The sequence below is a fragment of the Thamnophis sirtalis genome, unplaced genomic scaffold (assembly GCF_051295495.1).
Source record: "Thamnophis sirtalis isolate CommonGarterSnake01/CBP01778 unplaced genomic scaffold, rThaSir2_p1.2 scaffold_1, whole genome shotgun sequence".
Lineage (NCBI taxonomy): Eukaryota > Metazoa > Chordata > Lepidosauria > Squamata > Natricidae > Thamnophis > Thamnophis sirtalis.
Window position 1 is genome coordinate 168,172,869 of NW_028261381.1, and position 18,316 is coordinate 168,191,184.

Below are 18,316 nucleotides of genomic sequence, written 5' to 3' on the forward strand. Positions count from 1 at the left end.
GCTTCTTTCTGTACCCTGTTTTCTGAAAATGCCCGGTTCGGTGCCATCTCTGCAGGCTGGCGTGGAAGATGCCCGTCTCAAAGACGCCCCCCCCCTTCCACCCATTTCTTTGATTCCAGAGTAGAAAACGAGATATTCATCACTCAGACGCTTCTCTTTTGTCATCTCTTCCCTTGTTCCGCAATAACTTGAGAATGTGTTTTTCAATCACTTGCTGGACTGGAAAGGCAAAGAAGAATTTTTTACTGTTAGGAAAAGTATATTAATCGTTTTGACAAACTAAATTGAAACAAGCTTGGAGAACAAATCACTACCAAAATCTAAAAACCGAGGTACAAATATTTTCTACTAGCCGATAATCCGGTGTTGCCTGGGTATTTATTTATAGAGGGGAAATGCCTGGACCAAATGTAATTTCTAATGTAGGATTTCCCTTCTTACCAGAGGGAGCCCCCTTGTGGAGTACTGTGAAGCCGTTACCATGGCAACTCCACTGCACTGTACAGTAGAAGCCATTTAAAGGCACAACAGGCTGCATCTTAACAGAATACACACCCTGAAGGGTGCTAGGGGTATCTTACCCCCATAGTATTTTTCTCCAGAGAGTAAGTCATCTGTGTACCAAGGGTATGTCTAGTTTAATAGAAAGAAGGACTAGGGGAGACATGATAGCAGTGATCCAATATTTCAGGGGTTGCCACAAAGAAGAGGGAGTCAAACTATTCTCCAGGGCACCTGAGGGTAGAACAAGAAGCAATGGGTGGAAACTAATCAAGGAGAGAAGCAACCTAGAACTAAAGAGAAATTTCCTGACAGAACAATTAATCAGTGGAACAGCTTGCCTCCAGAAGTTGTGAATGCCCCAACACTGGAAGTCTTTAAGAAGAGGTTGGATAGCCATTTGTCTGAAACGGTATAGGGTTTCCTGCCTAGGCAGGGGGTTGGACTAGAAGACCTCCAAGGTCCCTTCCAACTCTGCTATTGTATTATTAAAGTATGTTTATTCTACTGCACAGGAAGGATAGGTAAAGGCAGCACAGCAGCTCATTTAGTGAAGATTTGAAGCTGCAATGCCACCAGAAAAAAAAGTGACTTCGCATGGTCACGTGATCAAAATCCAGATGTTTGGGAACTGGTTCGTATTTATGACAGTTGTCGTCTCCCAGGATCATGTGATCCCCTTTGGCCACCTTCTGACAAGCAAAGTCACTGTGAAGATTCCAAAGGATGGCCTAATTAATTTACAAGCCTCGAGACAAAGTTCAAGAGAAATCCATTCATTTATTAGGATCAACATTTTGGCATGTTCTTCTGTGGAGCCGAAACTGATTTCTGCTTAATTGCGTTTGAACTTTACCCCCTGTATCCCCTCCCTTCTGTCTGTGTCATAAATCACATTCACCAACAAGATGCTACAGCAGGCTATGAGCATGCCCGTTTCACACACCAGCTGTAGGAATATGAGACCTGACTGTAATGGACACTTTGCTGATTTCCCGGCTGTGACAAACAAAGCAAAAAAATTGTTATCTAGACATAACATTTATCATATTTTAGAGTTTTACGTTTCATATTTTGTATTTTTTATCATTTGTGTTTTTATCGGAATGTGATGTGAGTGCGCCATACGATAATAAATCTGCTGAGAAGCATTCTGGTTTGCTTTGCCTGTCTGAGAAGGTGGGGCTGCTATGAAAGAATCCCCCCCCCAACTTACCATTTTTGTGACCCAAAGCCACCGCGAGGTCCATTGGAGTATAGCCAGAATCAGCTTCAGTGGTAAGGTCTGCGCCACGGGCTTAAAACACAGAGCAAAAAAAATGGATAGGTTATGAATCCTCATGTCATCGTAACAAGCTAAAATTCACAAATACTGCAGTTTTTGGAGTATAAGACGCACCAAGACTTTGAAGAGGAAAATTTTTAAAAAGTTTTTACACTCTGCAGACCTCCCAAAAATGGGTCCGTTTTTTGTCCAAAAAAAAGGGGCATGCATAGCCTTTAAGAGGCTTATAGAGTGCTCCTAGGGGCTGGGTAGGGGGGACAAAAATGAGCAAAAAATGGCTTGTTTTTCACTCATTTCTGCCCTCTCCAGTTCCCAAGAGCACTCTCGAAGCCTCCTAAAGGCTATGCACGGCCATTTTGGTGAAGGAGGCGGGGTTTCAGGAGGCCAAAAATGTTATATTCAGTGTATAAGACGCACCCAGATTTTCACCCTTTTTTAAAGGGAAAAAGATGCATCTTATATTCTGAAAAATATGGTAATTATAATGAATGACCACATCCTAGATTGTGAACTTCACTGCAGCCGAATTGGGAATCATTTTGGGGCAACCTAAAAGACTAGGAAAAACATTGCAGCTGAGGCTTAAATAGGCTGAAATCTGCTTCCCTGAACGCAGGGAAGGGTAACTTGCAGGGTAACCAAATAGCAGTTAGCAATAGCAGTTAGACTTATATACCGCTTCATAGGGATTTCAGCCCTCTCTAAGTGGTTTACAGAATTTTTTAGAATTTTAGAATTTTATTAGTATTTGTAGGCCGCCCTTTTCCCTGAGGGGACTCAGGGCGGCTCACACAAAACCGGGAAGGGGGAATACAGACATTAAGATAGAAACATATAATAAAATAGTAAGCAACATACATTCATCATTCGGGAGGGGTAACTATCCTTATCCCCAGGCCTGACGGGCGAGCCAGTTCTTCAAGGCTATGCGGAAGGCTTGGACGGTGGAGAGGGTACGAATCTCCACGGGGAGCTCGTTCCAAAGGGTCGGGGCTACTGCTGAGAAGGCTCTCCTCCTTGTAGTTGCCAGCCGACACTGGCTGGCCGATGGGATACGGAGGAGGCCTAATCTATGGGATCTTATCGGTCGCAGGGATGTAATTGGCAGAAGGCGGTCTCTCAAGTATCCAGATCCACTGCCATGTAGGGCTTTATGGGTGATTAATAGCACCTTGAAGCGCATCCGGAGATCGACAGGTAGCCAGCGCAGCTCGCGGAGGATAGGTGTTATGCGGGTGAATCGGGGTGCACCCGCAATCACTCGCGCGGCTGCGTTCTGCACTAGCTGAAGTCGCCGGATGCTCCTCAAGGGCAGCCCCATGTAGAGCACATTGCAGTATTCCAGCCTAGAGGTCACAAGGGCCCGAGTGACTGTTGTGAGAGCCTCCCGATTCAGGTAGGGTCGCAACTGGCGCACCAGGCGAACCTGGGCGAATGCCCCCCTGGTCACAGCCGTTAAGTGGTGGTCAAATGACAGCTGTGGATCCAGGAGGACTCCCAAGTTGCGAACCCTCTCTGAGGGGTATAAAATTTGACCCCCCAGCCTGAGTGGTGGAATATTAGCCAAATCTTTGGGAGGAAAACACAACAGCCACTCGGTCTTTTCTGGGTTGAGCACAAGCTTGTTAACCCTCATCCAGTCCATAACGGCCTCAAGGCCCCGGCTCATCACGTCTACCGCTTCATTGAGTTGGCACGGGGCGGACAGATACAATTGAGTATCGTCCGCATATTGATGGTATCTAATCCCGTGCCTGCGGATGATCTCTCCCAGCGGTTTCATGTAGATGTTGAATAGTAGGGGGGATAAGACCGAGCCCTGAGGCACCCCATAATTTAGGGGCCTAGGGGACGATCTCTGCCCCCCCACTAACACCGACTGTGACCTGTCCGAGAGGTAGGAGGAGAACCACCGTAGCACGGTGCCTCCCACTCCCACCTCCCGCAGTCGTCGCAGAAGGATACCATGGTCGATGGTATCGAAAGCCGCTGAGAGGTCAAGGAGGACCAGGATGGAGGAATGTCCTTCATCTCTGGCTCTCCAGAGATCATCCATCAATGCGACCAAAGCGGTTTCTGTGCTGTAACCGGGCCTGAAGCCTGACTGGAAGGGGTCTAGATAGTTTGCTTCTTCCAAGGACCGTTGGAGCTGGAAGGCCACCACCTTCTCAACAACCTTCCCCAAGAAGGGAAGGTTGGAGACTGGACGATAGCTATTAAGAACAGCTGGATCCAAGGATGGTTTCTTCAGGAGGGGTCTCACCACCGCCGCTTTCAATGTGGCGGGGAAGTTCCCCTCCCGAAGGGAGGCGGTTACAACCGCCTGGATCCAGCCTACAGAGTCAGCATATTGCCCCCAACAACAATCCGGTCCTCATTTTACCCACCTCGGAAGGATGGAAGGCTGAGTCAACCTTGAGCCGGTGAGATTTGAACAGCCGAACTGCAGAACTGCAGTCAGCTGAAGTAGCCTGCAGTGCTGCATTTCACCACTGCGCCTCCAGGAAGTCCTCGACTTAACGACCACAACTGGGCTCAAAATTTCTGTTGCTAAGCAAGACATGTGTTAAGTGACTTTTGTCCCATTTTACCACTTTTCTTGCCACGGTTATTAAGTGAATCTGGCTTCCCCATTGATTTTGCTTGTCAGAAGGTTACCAATGGTGATCACATGACCCGGGACATGGCAACTGTCATAAAAGTCAGTCACCAAGTGTTTGAATTTTGATCACATGACCACGGGGATGCTGCAACGGTCGTAAGTGGGGAAAACAGTTATACCATATTTTTCGGAGTATAAGATGCACTCCCCCCCCTAAAAGAGGTGAAAATTTGGGTGTGTCTTATATACCAAATGTAGCCCCACCTACCGCCCCCCCTAACCTTTGGCCTCTGCCTCCCAGCAATTTACTCTTTGCATCAGGAAATGGGACTTGTGGAAGCTGCAGTAGGCCATAGCAGTGATGGTGAACCTTTTTTGGCTCCCGTGCCAAAAGCGGGGGAAGCACGGGAGGGGGGTTGTGCGCAGGCATGCCACACCCATAATGCCATGCATGTGATTTCCCCCCCCCCCTGCTTTTGGCATGGTTTTTTTCACTCTCCCCAGGCTCCAGAGGCTTTCTAGGAGCTTGGGGAGGGCAAAAACAGCTTTCCCCGCCCCTCCTGGGATGCCCCTGGAGGCCTCAGGAGTTTTCCTGTAGCCCCCGGAGGGTGAAAAACGAACCTAAGGGGAAACCAGAAGTTTGGAAATGGTGACTTCTGGTTTGTCTGTACGGCTGATTTTCAACTTCCAGAGCCTTCAGGAGACTTCCCTGAAGGCTCCGGAGGTCGAAAATTGGCCCTATGGGGAAACTGGAAATTCGGGAATGGTGACTTCCAGTTTTTCTGTAGGGCCAATTTTTGACCTCCAGAGCCTTCAGGAGACTTCCCTGAAGGCTCCGGAGGTCGAAAATTGGCCCTATGGGGAAACCGGAAATTCGGGAATGGTGACTTCCAGTTTTTCTGTAGGGCCGATTTTTGACCTCCAGAGCCTTCAGGAGTCGAGGTGGCGCAGTGGTTAGAGTGCAGTACTGCAGGCTACTTCAGCTGACTGCACTTCTGCAGTTCGGCTGTTCAAATCTCACCGGCTCAGGGTTGACTCAGCCTTCCATCCTTCCAAGGTGGGTAAAATGAGGACCCGGATTGTTGTTGGGGGCAATATGCTGACTCTGTAAACCGCTTAGAGAGGGCTGAAAGCCCTATGAAGCGGTATATAAGTCTAACTGCTATTGCTATTGCTATTGTCCGTAGGACCGGTTTTTGCGCTCTGGAGGCTGAAGTCAGCTGGCCAGCACATGCACACTGGCCAGCTGACAGGGCAACACCTCGTGTGCCCTTATAAATGGCTCCACATGCCACCTGTGGCACGCGTGCCATAGTTTTGCCATCACAGGGCTAGAGCAATCCCTGCAGCCCGAAACAGCTGATGATCGGGAGGCTCCTGCTGAAATTGAAAGGGAAACTTGCTGTTTGCTGCAGGAGGCAAATTGCTGGGAGGCAGAGACAGATTTTTTTTTCTTGTGCTAATCAGGCTGCTGCTATTTGCTGTTTGCTGCAAGGATGTAAGTCAATAACTATAAATGCCTATAGAATGTTCAAATTATTACACTTATTTTTTAAGGACTGCTTTATTATTGTTCTAGACAACTTAACAAAATGGAGGTTTTTAAAAGAAATACTTGACCTGAAGAGGCCCAGTGCTATTGTATCTTCTTTTAAATAGCAGAGAATAACTATTCTTCCAGAAAGCCACATCTGTACAAGTATAATCTAAAATGTAACACCACAAACAGTGTATATTGTCTGTATTGTTTGCTGTTTGTTGCAAGGGGGCAAATTGCTGGGAGGCAGAGACAGATTTTTTCCCCCTTGTTTTCCTCCCCAAAAGCTAGGTCCGTCTTATACTTCGGAGCGTCTTATACTCTGAAAAATACGGTAAGTCACTTTTTCCAGTGCCGTTGTAACTTCAAATTAAATAAACTGTTGTAATTTGAGGACTGCATGTATTATTATTATTATGGTTGGTTGCACAATCAGCCAAATGTTTACGCTGGATTTGGCATTTTAGTTCGCCCGAGTCCTTCCTCAGCATCTGGGACAGGCAGATGTTCTTTGATGGCGTTAAAGGCATCGTCACAGGATGGAAGCTATTCCAAGTCAAGCTGCCTTTTGCAATTGACTCATGGTGATTTTGTCAATGCCAGCAGTGTTCAAGGGGTGCTCCAGATGTTTTTTGCGATTGCACCCAGGGGGATCTATTTACTATTATTATCTCCTGACTGGGTTATAAAATTTTGATGGAGCCAATTGCCCCAAACTGACGCTGAGGAATTCTGCCATTTTGGATGGAATTCACAGTCAATGTTTTATAATCTGTAGCGTACATGAAAAATGCAATGCTTAAACCTGGAAATAATATAAAAGCTTCCAAAAGATTGCCTTCTATCCCCCCCGCCCCCCATTGAAAAAAAAGTTATTCTGGCATGGAGGATTTAGATTAAATGATCAAGCATAGCAGAGGCATTTGACTTACCTAGCAAGGCCTCAACGCACTTCACATGATTGCCCCGTACGGCATAAAGCAGTGGAGTCCCACCATTCTGTAAAGAATAGAATAGAATGACAGAGTTGGAAGGGACCTTGGAGGTCTTCTAGTCCAACCCCCTGCCTAGACAGGAAACCCAATACCATTTCAGACAAATGGCTATCCAACATCTTCTTAAAGACTTCCAGTGTTGGGGCATTCACAACTTCTGGAGGGAAGTTGTTCCACTGATTAATTGTTCTAACTGTCAGGAAATTTCTCCTCAGTTGTAAGTTGCTTCTCTCCTTGATTAGTTTCCACCCATTGCTTCTTGTCCTGCCCTCAGGTGCTTTGGAGAATAGGTTGACTCCTCTTCTTTGTGGCAGCCCCTGAGATATTGGAAGTCTGCTATCAGGTCTCACCTAGTCCTTCTTTCTATTAAACTAGACATACCCAGTTCCTGCAACCGTTCTTCATATGTTTTAGCCTACAGTCCCCTAATCCTCTTTGTTGCTCTTCTCTGCACTCTTTCTAGTCTCCACATCTTTTCTACATTGTGGTGACCAAAACTGAATGCAGTATTCCAAGTGTGGCCTTACCAAGGCATTATAAAGTGGCATTAACCCTTCACATGATCAACCGATGGTTGATAAGGTTAAGCCACAGTTGTCCCAATTTGGGGCGGGGAGGGGGAGTGGTTGTGAGAAGATTGGTGCAACTTTTGCCTCAGAGAGGTTTCATGAAGCAAACTCCTTGTCTCAACAAAACAAAAAAAAACCCTTTTATTAATTTACTGTGAATTCTCCTCATTCACATCCAGCAAAGTCTTTCAAGGGAGGATTTACAGTCACAGACCTTATCTGGCTTGGAGAGCAGCCAGGCCGATATCTGCAAAACTTGGCAAGGAGTCTCGGAGAGTCACGAACCAATTAAGCGAACTAATTGTCTCCTGCAAACTCCACTCCCCTTTCGCTCCTCTTTTATTTCCTCTGGGAGGGGCCATTCATTATCTGGCTTTACTCCCAAGTCGACCCCTGTTCTTTAGCTGTTCCCTTCATCTGGCAACTCTGCGCATGCGAACACTGGGAACAGGCTCCACTTTTTCGTCTGCCTCACTGATGTCTGACTCTGAAGGCAGCTGGTAATTGGCATATGGCTCTGGCCCCTTCTCTTCCTCCGACACAGAGCCCTCATCAGAGCCTTCCTCAGACTCCAGGATTGGCCCAGGTTCCTCCCCAACCTCCTCACTCTCCGAATCTGCTGCCAGCTCTGATGGCCACTGGCAGGCCACAACAAAGACAATGTTTCTCAACCTTGGGGATTTTAAAATGAGTGGACTTGAGTTCCAGAATTCTCCAGCCAGCCATTCTAGGAACTGAAGTCCAGAGATTTTAAAGTTCCCAAGATTGAGAAACAAAATTCTTAAGAATCATAACTCTCCTTTCTAAATGCCTTTTGATCAAGAGGGCACAGTGTACCTGCACGTAGATACTTTCACCTGGTTTGCTCCACAGGTGTTGAACAGGTCCTATAATCCCCAGCCAGTATGGCTTAATGCAACAATGAGATCTGGACATTCAGTCTCTCCTACATTCCTATTTTGTTAATTATTTTGATTCTAGTTGACTTCTCTCCAAAAGCATTATATATCTGCCTGTGTTCATTATCTACAGAAGATAACAGGGCTCAACAAGGCAAGATTCAAATTTTAAAGTTAATTCAAATACGGTACCCTTTCAGCCACACATTTGATCTCAATTATAGCCTCTTCATCTTATTATCTTGCAGGATTGCTGTGATATGAATATGGGCAGGTATGTAATGCTTTTGAAGAGAAAAGTCAACTAAAATAAAAATGATTACCATATTTTTCAGAGTATAAGACGCACCTTTCCCCCCAAAAAAGAGGTTGAAAATCTGGGTACATCTTATACACTGAATACAGCATTTTTGGCTCCTGAAACCCCACCCACTTCACAAAAATGGATGTGCAGAGGGTTTGGGAGGTTTGTAGAGTGCTCCTGGGGGCTGGGGAGGGCAAAACCGAGCGAAAAACGGGCCATTTTTTGCCCATTTTGCCCCCCCCCCCGAGCACTCTACAAACCTCCCAAAGCCTATGCATGCCCTCTTTTTTAAAAAAAAATGGGCCTGTTTTTGTGAAAAGCGGGCCTTTTTTTGCTCGTTTTTGCCGCCCCCCCCCCAAGCACTTTGCAGGCATCTCAAAGCCTCTGCATGCCCCGTTTTTCACAAAAAAAACCAAGGCCTGCAGAGGGTTCGGGAGGCCTGCGGAGTTCAAAAACTTTTTTAAAAAATTTACCTCTTCAAAATCTTGGTGCGTCTTATACTCCAGTGCGTTTTATAATCCTAAAAATATGGTAATAAAATAGGAATATAGGAGAGACTGAACGTTCGGCTCTTTTGGATTTTAGGAGGTAGAAAAAAAGAGGTTGGGCTCATACGACATTCCTGATCAGGTCAATTTAAAGAACCTGTCCAGATTGGGCTGAGAAAAAGGGCAGTTTTAATGCAAAATAACACCACAGCAATTCTGAGTTAAATTACAAGCCCCCATCAATGAGGCTGGCCCCAAAAGCATGCAAACTCCAGGACGTTGTCCAAAACTTAATCCTCTAAGGCAGTGGTTCCCAAACTTGGCAACTTTAAGACTTGTGGACTTCAACTCCCAGAATTCTCCAGCTAGTTCTTCTGGCTGGAGAACTCTGGGAGTTGAAGTCCACGAGTCTTAAAGTTGCCAAGTTTGGGAACCACTGGCTTAATGCAACAATGAGACCTGGACATTCAGTCTCTCCTACATTCCTATTTTGTTAATTATTTTGATTCTAGTTGACTTCTCTCCAAAAGCATTATATATCTGCCTGTGTTCATTATCTACAGAGGATAACAGGGCTCAACAAGGCAAGATTCAAATTTTAAAGTTAGGCTATACTGTAATTCAAATACGGTACCCTTTCAGCCACACATTTGATCTCAATTATAGCCTCTTCATCTTATTATCTTGCAGGATTGTTGTGATATGAATACGGGCAGGTATATAATGCTTTTGAAGAGAAAAGTCAACTAAAATAAAAATGATTACCATATTTTTCAGAGTATAAGACGCACCTTTTCCCTAAAAAAGAGGGTGAAAATCTGGGTACATTTTATAAACTGAATACAGCATTTTTGGCCTCCTGAAACCCCACCCACTTCACAAAAATGGATGTGCAGAGGGTTTGGGAGGTTTGTAGAGTGCTCCTGGGGGCTGGGGAGGGCAAAACTGAGTTTTGGACATTGTCCAAAACTTAATCCTTTAAGGTAGTGGTTCCCAAACTTGGCAACTTTAAGACTTGTGGACTTCAACTCCCAGAATTCTCCAGCCAGCAGCTGGCTGGAGAATTCTGGGAGTTGAAGTCCACAAGTCTTAAAGTTGCCAAGTTTGGGTACCACTGCTCTAAGGGAAAGAGACAAAAGAGGCAGAAATTTAGACAACCCCCATCCTCTCTGTCATCTCCCCATTTTAGAGAAGGTTGCTGAAAAAATGGCGGACTTGCAACCAGAAAGAACTGAAGAGGAAGCAGATTATCTCAACAGTCTTCCATCCAGGTTCAAACCTGGAGAAGGGTATCCAAACCACGAAGGGCTTTTGTGAATGATTCATGGTGGGACTGAACAGAGCTGGCCCTACGGGATGCCCTGTGGCTTTTGACCCCTTCAATCATTCTATCTCACTGGGGCACTTCAGCTCTCCTCCCTCAGCGCCACAGACAGTTACCCAATCATAGGTGTTGATGTCCACGGCCTTCTCCAACAGCAAAGTGACAATGCCCGTGTATCCTCCTGTGCTGGCGAGGGACAAGGCACTCTCTCGCTGCTTAGCAAGGACGTGGGGATCTGCGCCCTACAGGGAGGGAGAGAAAGATTTATAGCAGGGATCTCCAACCTTGGCAACTTTAAGACTTATGGACTTCAACACCCTGGCTGGGGGATTCTGGAAGTGGAAGTCCACCCATCTTAAAGCAAGTTCGCTGGGGATTCTGGGAGTGGAAGTCTACCCATCTTAAAGCATGATGACTGGGGGATTCTGGGAGTGGAAGTCCACCCTTCTTAAAGCAAGTTGGCTGGGGGATTCTGGGAGTGGAAGTCTACCCTTCTTAAAGCAAGTTGGCTGGGGGATTCTGGGAGTGGAAGTCTACCCATCTTAAAGCATGATGACTGGGGGATTCTGGGAGTGGAAGTCCACCCATCTTAAAGCAAGTTGACTGGGGGATTCTGGGAGTGGAAGTCTACCCATCTTCAAGATGCTGGCTGGGGAATTCTGGGAGTGGAAGTCCACCCATCTTAAATCAAGTTGGCTGGGGGATTCTGGGAGTGGAAGTCCACCCATCTTAAAGCAAGTTGGCTGGGGGATTCTGGGAGTGGAAGTCCACCCATCTTAAAGTGTGATGGCTGGGGAATTCTGGGAGTGGAAGTCCACCCATCTTAAAGTGTGATGGCTGGGGAATTCTGGGAGTTGAAGTCCACAAGTCTTAAAGTTGCCTGGAGACCCCAGATTTAGAGAACACTTAAAACTGCCAGAAATATTGGCTTTCTAAGGCCATTATCTCCAGGCAAGCTTTCGTACCCATTCTAGCATGCTGCGGACGGTTTCAAACTCTCCAAAAGCCGAGGCCCACATCAGAGGGGTGAATCCTCGCTCATCTGGCTTATTCAGCAGGTTCTCACCTGTAAAAAGGATCAAGTGGGCAGTGGGGCCTGATTGAAATCCATTGTCAGGGTTCCGAGTAACACCCCCAACGAAAGAAGACTCCGAGGCTTGAGGTTCCTCAAAGTTCCATTTTATTAGAGATGTCATATTGGCAAAACTGAGAAAGCCCGAATCTGAAAGCTTCCAGGTTTTCCCCACCCAAATGAAAGTCCAAGACCCTGCCCAGCACCCACATGTCCATCACATGGCCCAACGAGGCACCGTCCCAACTGGAAATGCCTCCCAGTCACACCACTCCAAGTACAGGGCAAGATGTCCTTGACTCTGAGAAAGGAATGTTATTATGACTACATATCTCCCATACTCCATATAATTCCCTTCCCATTTTCCCACAGCTTTGGATGTGGCAGGCCTGAAGGCCCAATGCAATTTTGAATATCTTTTTTAACAATCAAGCCCATTTCAGATTTACTGAGGTGTTAATTCAAGTACGTTTTATATTACATAATTTTATACTGATTTCAGTGGGTGAGAAAGGAGCTAAGTGCAATATTTTTAAACTTGGGAGAAATCTTATTCATTCCTTTAGCAAAACATGCATTATCTTGACAAACCCATGGGACAAAAATTTGACTCAAAAAAGTGACATCCAAAGCCCTAAAACTGTCAGGGGTTGCCCAAAGATTCTCTCAGGTGTCCTCAGTCAAAATTATTTGCCAGCCTATGTTAAAAAATAATAAAATGTTAAAATTCCATTAATCAAACGCGACTAGCAATAACAAATCCATTGGTTTTAATTTTTAATATGGCCAATGTAACTCCTACAAATAAAAACTCTTTTGGGGTACTCCATAATTTTTAAAAGTGAGAAGTGCTCCTGATAGAAAGTTTAAGAAACACTGTTCTAGCATAGCGTTTCGCGAACGGATCAACTTTAAGAGGTGTGGACTCCAACTCCCAGAATACCTCAGCCAGCATTCTGAGGGATTCTGGGAATTGAAGTCCGCAATTCTTAAAGCTGTTCAAACTAAGGCTCTCTCTAGCAAAAGAGTGAGAAATTTCATGGCTCACCTTTTCGGAGGTTTTCCTTTAACAAGATCAGTTCACCCTGAGCTGCAAGCTGGTGAATGGACAGAGCTAGAAAATCAAAAGAGAAGACAATGATCAAGACAGCTTAAGGGTTAATAAATTAATAAATATGAATGAATCGTGCAAAATAATGCAATTTTGAATATCTTTTTTAACAATCAAGCACATTTCAGATTTACTGAGGCACAGAGTTGCTAATTCAAGTACGTTTTATATTACATAATTTTATACTGATTTCAGTGGGGGAGAAAGGAGCTAAGTGCAATATTTTTAAACTTGGGAGAAATCTTATTCATTCCTTTAGCAAAACATGCATTATCTTGACAAACCCATGGGACAAAAATTTGACTCAAAAAACAATGAACACAAAAGCTTGATTATAAGGAAACTGAATTTTTCATCCAGTGCCTTGTAAAGGTAAAGGTTCCCCTCACAGGTATGTGCTATCATTCCCAACTCTAGGGGGTGGTGCTCATCTCCGTTTCAAAGCCAAAGAGCCAGCGCTGTCTGAAGACATCTCCGTGGTCATATGGCCGGCATGACTAAATGCCGAAGGCATATATAATGCTTTTACCTTCCCACCAAAAGTGGCTCCTATTTTTCTACTTGCATTTTTATATGCTTTCGAACTGCTAGGTTGGCAGAAGCTGGGACAAGTAACGGGTGTTCACTCCATTATGCGGTGCTAGGGATTCGAACCGCCAAACTGCCGACCTTTCTGCTCGAGAAGCTCAGGGTCTTAGCCACTGAGCCACTGCGTCCCTTCAGTGCCTTGTCTAGCATGTGTTTTTTTAATTATTAAGAGACTAAAATCGGTTCCATTTCTCCTGCAACATTCAAATTAATTCTTATACATTGATTTAGACCTAATCTTTAATTAGACCTGATTTGAACCATTAAATGTACAAAAGAAACAAAAACAAATGAATTGTCCCAGCTTGAGTCACTCATATTTGAATTGATTAATCAATTCAATGAATCAAATGTTGGCAAAAGCCTAGCAGATTTTCACAACAAGGGAAAATATGTTTATCTTTTTTCCAAGAGACTTATGTTTTTAACAGAAACAAATACAGTAGTGTACAACAGAATGAAAGCTGCAACTTAAAGCATTTTTTTTAAATGCCAATCTTTCATTTTTGAATTTATTCAGAGTGACTGCAGTGGAATCCTGCACTGAGAAGGGGTTGGGCTAGATGACCTCCAAGATCCCCCACGCACCCTTACATTCTATGATTTTGGAGCTTCATGTTGATGAGCTGTGTTGCTTTATATAGAAGTACTTGAACTGCCCTGAGGTTTATGAATAACTATTAATCTCTAACATTTGTAATAAATAAATACAACTTTTCCCACTGTTTCTCAGATGAAGTATTTAAAATAACATTTGAATGCCTTTTGCCTATTGGTCTACCACTTCAACAGGTTTTCCCTCTCTCTGTGCTTAATCTTGAAAGCTGAAAACCTAAAAGGGTTTTCTTTTGTGACACAGAAAAAACTCACTATCCAAAGTAGCTGGCAAGGCAGAGACTTCATTGCCACGTTGGCGATTTGTCAAGGTGTTGGAACGGTTCAGGATGCCCCCATCTGCATTTTGAGAAATGAAAGAAAGAGAAAGTTGAATCTTTAGCTCATCGAATTCACCACAATTAGCGAGATTCAATTGGCTTGCTAAGTTGTAGCCTTGCTTTAGAAGCCAAGTTGAGTTCCACCAAGATAACACCCAAGTCAGGAGTTGTCAGAGTTCCAAGTAATAGACCTATACCAGTGGTGGGTTTCAAAAAATTTTGGAACCTCTTCTGTAGGTGTGGCCTGCTTTCCGGGTCCACTGATGGAACCTCTTCTAACCGGTTCGGTAGATTTGACGAACCGGTTCTATCGAACCGGTGTGAACCGGTAGGAACCCACCTCTGACCCATACCAAGCAAAACTCCAAGGCAGATGAATTCCTCAAAGAATCGCTTTATTGGATATAATACTGGCACGAATCTGGTGAAAACCGACTCTGAAGGTTCCTGCGGTTTTCACCTAATTAAAAGTTTTTCCCTCAATCCCAAAACAATCAGTCACATGGTCCAATAAAGGCGCTGTGTGGTGGCCTGGTGAACATCACTCCTCCTTCCTCTGGCCAAGTGTGAGAATGTCCTTGGTTCCCAAGCAAAAGTGTTTTGTTTTGACTGCACAGCCCCAGCTATCTCTATTCCCCCCCCCTCCTCCCTATCCCTCAGCTCGTGTGTGGCAGCACTGAAGCTCCAAGATGGCTTCACCCAAGCCAACTTCAGGGTTGACAGGAGTATCCACAGGGTGCAGACAAAAAAAAAATCAAAAAGGCTATCACAGAGCCATTGAATCCTTGCCTGTTTATATGGCGGCCATGCAAAATGGTGGTCATTTTGACTTTTTTGACTATAGGCCTGCTCTAAGGCAACAAATAAATAGGAGAAAGAGAAGGCCTTAAATCAGGGGTGTCCAAACTTGGGAACTTTAAGACTTGTGGACTTCAATTTCCAGAATTCCCCAGCCTGCTGGGGAATTCTGGGAATTGAAGTCCACAAGTCTTAAAGTTCCTAAATTTGGACACCCCTGCCTTAAATGAATGCCATTTTTGTTAAGAATGACCGTTGTCTTACCTGAACGGTCCTTCTATGTGTGCTGCAAGGGGAATCCAAGCATGGGTTAACTTTGTCCATTAGCCTAGAGACTGAGTTATGTAAATTGGTGACTGTGCCTCCTCTGACTGAATGGGTCAGTTTTGTACGAAGTCAGCCTGTTAATGATGTATAACAATGTCAAATGATGGCCGTAACCCAATAGGTGTACAGTCACGTCAGAAACACAAGTCACTGGCCTCCGAATTTCATCCGCCGGCCAGTGCCGACTGGCGACTACCCAGAGGAGAGCCTTCTCTGTGGCTGCTCCGACCCTCTGGAACGAACTCCCCGTGGAGATTCGAACCCTCACCACCCTCCAGGACTTCCGCAAAGCCGTTAAAACCTGGCTGTTCCGACAGGCCTGGGGCTAAAGAGCTGTTGCCCCCGTTTCGAATGGTATGACTGTTGTGTGTTTTTAAATTATGTATTGTTATGTTTCGTCTTTTATTTTTTGTCTGTACCCCCCTTCCCTGATTTGAATTGTGAGCCGCCCTGAGTCCCCTTCGGGGGAAAAGGGCAGCATATAAATATAATAAAATCAAATCAATCAAATCACAAGACAGGTAAAAGTCAGTCATAGTCAATGTCAAAAGTCAGTGAAGAGTCAGTCAAAATCAAATGTCATGACAGCCCTGGCCAGCCGAAGCTGCGGGCGGGTTTGGATTCCCCTCGCAGCACACATAGAAGGACCGTTCAAGTAAGACAACGGTCGTTCTCCTGTGTGCTGCTTGGGGAATCCAATCATGGGACATGCCAAAGCAATTAAGATTCAGGGCGGGAGCCAGGCTGGCCAGGGTCCCCTGCGGAGGGGAGCACCTGTTGCAATACTCGCCGCCCAAAGGAAGCCTCAGCCGAGGCATACACGTCAACCTTGTAATGTCGGATGAACGGCGATGGCAAAGACCAGGTAGCCGCTCTACAGATTTCTTCCACCGAGGCTTGCGTGGCCCAGGCCGCCGTAGTAGCCGCACTCCTGGTAGAGTGAGGAGTGATGCGCCTGGGAACCTGTTGAGATTGGCTGTCATAAGCAAGAGCAATGCACGCCTTCAACCATCAGCCTATAGTATGGGAAGAAACCTTCTGTCCCATGGATGATGGCTGAAAGGACACAAAGAGTGCTTCCGACCGCCTGAAGGACACTGTGCATTTCACGTAGCGACGGAGAACCCTGTGCACATCCAGGTGATGCCATTGGCGTTCCTGCGGATGAGAAGGATCGGGGCAAAAGTCCGGAAGGACGAGCTCCTGAGCCCTGTGGAATAACGTGTTGACTTTTGGAACGACTCTGTTGGGATGGAATATACAGAGGTCCGCCCGAACTGACAGTGCCGCCAATTCTGAGACCCACCTGGCTGATGTAATAGCCACCAAGAACACGGTCTTAAGAGTCAGTAGCCGAAGACTGATGGACGTAATAGGCTCGAATGTAGAGGTCATAAGCGCCCTGAGCACTAATGTCAAGTCCCACGTAGGGTAGCGGTGCACGGTCAGAGGCCGGATGTTGGCCACCCCCTTCAGGAAGGCTTTGACCTGTGAATGTTGAGATAAGGAACATCCCTGACCGCCCCCAATCACCATGGCGAGGGCCCTGACCTGCCTGCAAAGCGTGTTGGGCGCCAAACCCTTGTTAAGTCCAGATTGCAGAAAGTCCAAGACTCGGGGCACTGAATCCTGGAGGGGATCTGCCCCAGCCCGGCGGCACCACCTGCAGAAGGGCTGCCAGGTGGCCTCATAAATTCGAGTGGTGGAGGGGCGACGGGCCGCTTGAATTGTGTCGATGACCTCGCTGGAATAGTGAAGGTCGGTCAGAATAGCCCGCTCACGTGCCACACGGCTAACTGCAACAACTGGGGGTTCGGATGTATGAGGGCCCCCTGGTTGAGCTGGATCTGGTCATCCGGAATCCTCCATGGGTGCGAGATCGACAGGTGCACAAGGTCGGCATACCAGGGGCGCCGGGACCACATCGGGGCCACTAAGAGAACCTCCGCTTGCTCCGCCAGTATTTTCTGGATGACCGCCGGAATCACTGGTAGCGGTGGGAAGGCGTAGAGAAGGCCAGCCGGCCACGGGCTGTGCAAGGCATCCACTCTCTCCACCCTGGGAGTCACGTATCTGGAGTAAAAACGGGGCAGTTGCGCATTGTGGGGCTGCGCGAACAAGTCCACTGCTGGATGGCCGAACTGGCGAGAGAGTTGTTGGAAAAGGTCGGAGTGGAGCTGCCACTCCGCATGATCCACTGTGGCTCTGCTCAACCAATCTGCCTGGACGTTGGAGTTGCCCGATATGTGTTCCGCCCGAAGGGACAACAGTCTGGACTCCACCCAATGATGCAATTTCTCCGCCTCCAACATGAGGGCCCTGGAGTGTGTGCCCCCTTGGCGGTTGACATGTGTCTTGGAAGCCACATTGTCTGTTAGGATCAGCACGTGGTTGTGAATCACAATGTCCCGGAACTCTCGTAGGACCAGTCGGATGGCTCGGAGCTCTAGCCAATTGATGCTGTTGGTCAGCTCCTGAAGCGACCAACGACCCTGTGCCACCCAATTCAGGGCATGGCCGCCCCACCCGAAGAGGCTGGCATCCGTCGTAACTTGGATGCGGTCCGGCTCCTTGAATGGGCACCCTTTGAGGAGCTTGGATGATGCCCACCACTGGAGGGATCTGAGAGGCTTGGATGGAAGTCGAACTTTGAGTTGTGAATAGCTGGTGTGGGACCTCTGATAGGGGAACAGAAACCATTGCAGTGGACGTGCGTGAAATCTGGCCCAGGGAACTATGTCGATGCAGGAGATCATCTTCCCTAACAGCTGGGAGAGCAGGGCCAGGGGCACAAGCCGCTGAGCTGACACCTGGGCTGCCAGTCATTGAATGCTCTGCCGTCTTTCCAGGGACAGGAAGACCTCGCATGTGGCGGAATTGATGATGGTCCCTAAGTGAAGCAGTGATGTAATTGGCTGCAGATGACTCTTGGGGAGGTTCAGAACGAAGCCGTGCCTCCGCAGGGAGTCCATTCTTACTTG

The 18,316-nt window shown here is 46.6% G+C and overlaps 1 protein-coding gene across 5 annotated transcripts in view; it reads right to left on the minus strand.

Moving 5' to 3' along the window:
* The window catches only part of RFXANK (regulatory factor X associated ankyrin containing protein), a 26,683-nt gene continuing 8,367 nt past the window's right edge, over positions 1 to 18,316 (minus strand). For all 5 annotated transcript variants that reach the window (XM_087703223.1, XM_087703232.1, XM_087703218.1 and 2 more), the window contains 7 exons: positions 14,146 to 14,229; positions 12,625 to 12,690; positions 11,470 to 11,570; positions 10,621 to 10,746; positions 6,858 to 6,924; positions 1,718 to 1,798; positions 1 to 219 (listed from right to left, as the gene is read on the minus strand). In XM_087703223.1, coding sequence (XP_087559349.1) covers positions 140 to 219; positions 1,718 to 1,798; positions 6,858 to 6,924; positions 10,621 to 10,746; positions 11,470 to 11,570; positions 12,625 to 12,690; positions 14,146 to 14,229 — 605 coding nt within the window. In that variant the 3' untranslated portion in view covers positions 1 to 139. The remainder of the gene's footprint in view (positions 220 to 1,717; positions 1,799 to 6,857; positions 6,925 to 10,620; positions 10,747 to 11,469; positions 11,571 to 12,624; positions 12,691 to 14,145; positions 14,230 to 18,316) is intronic.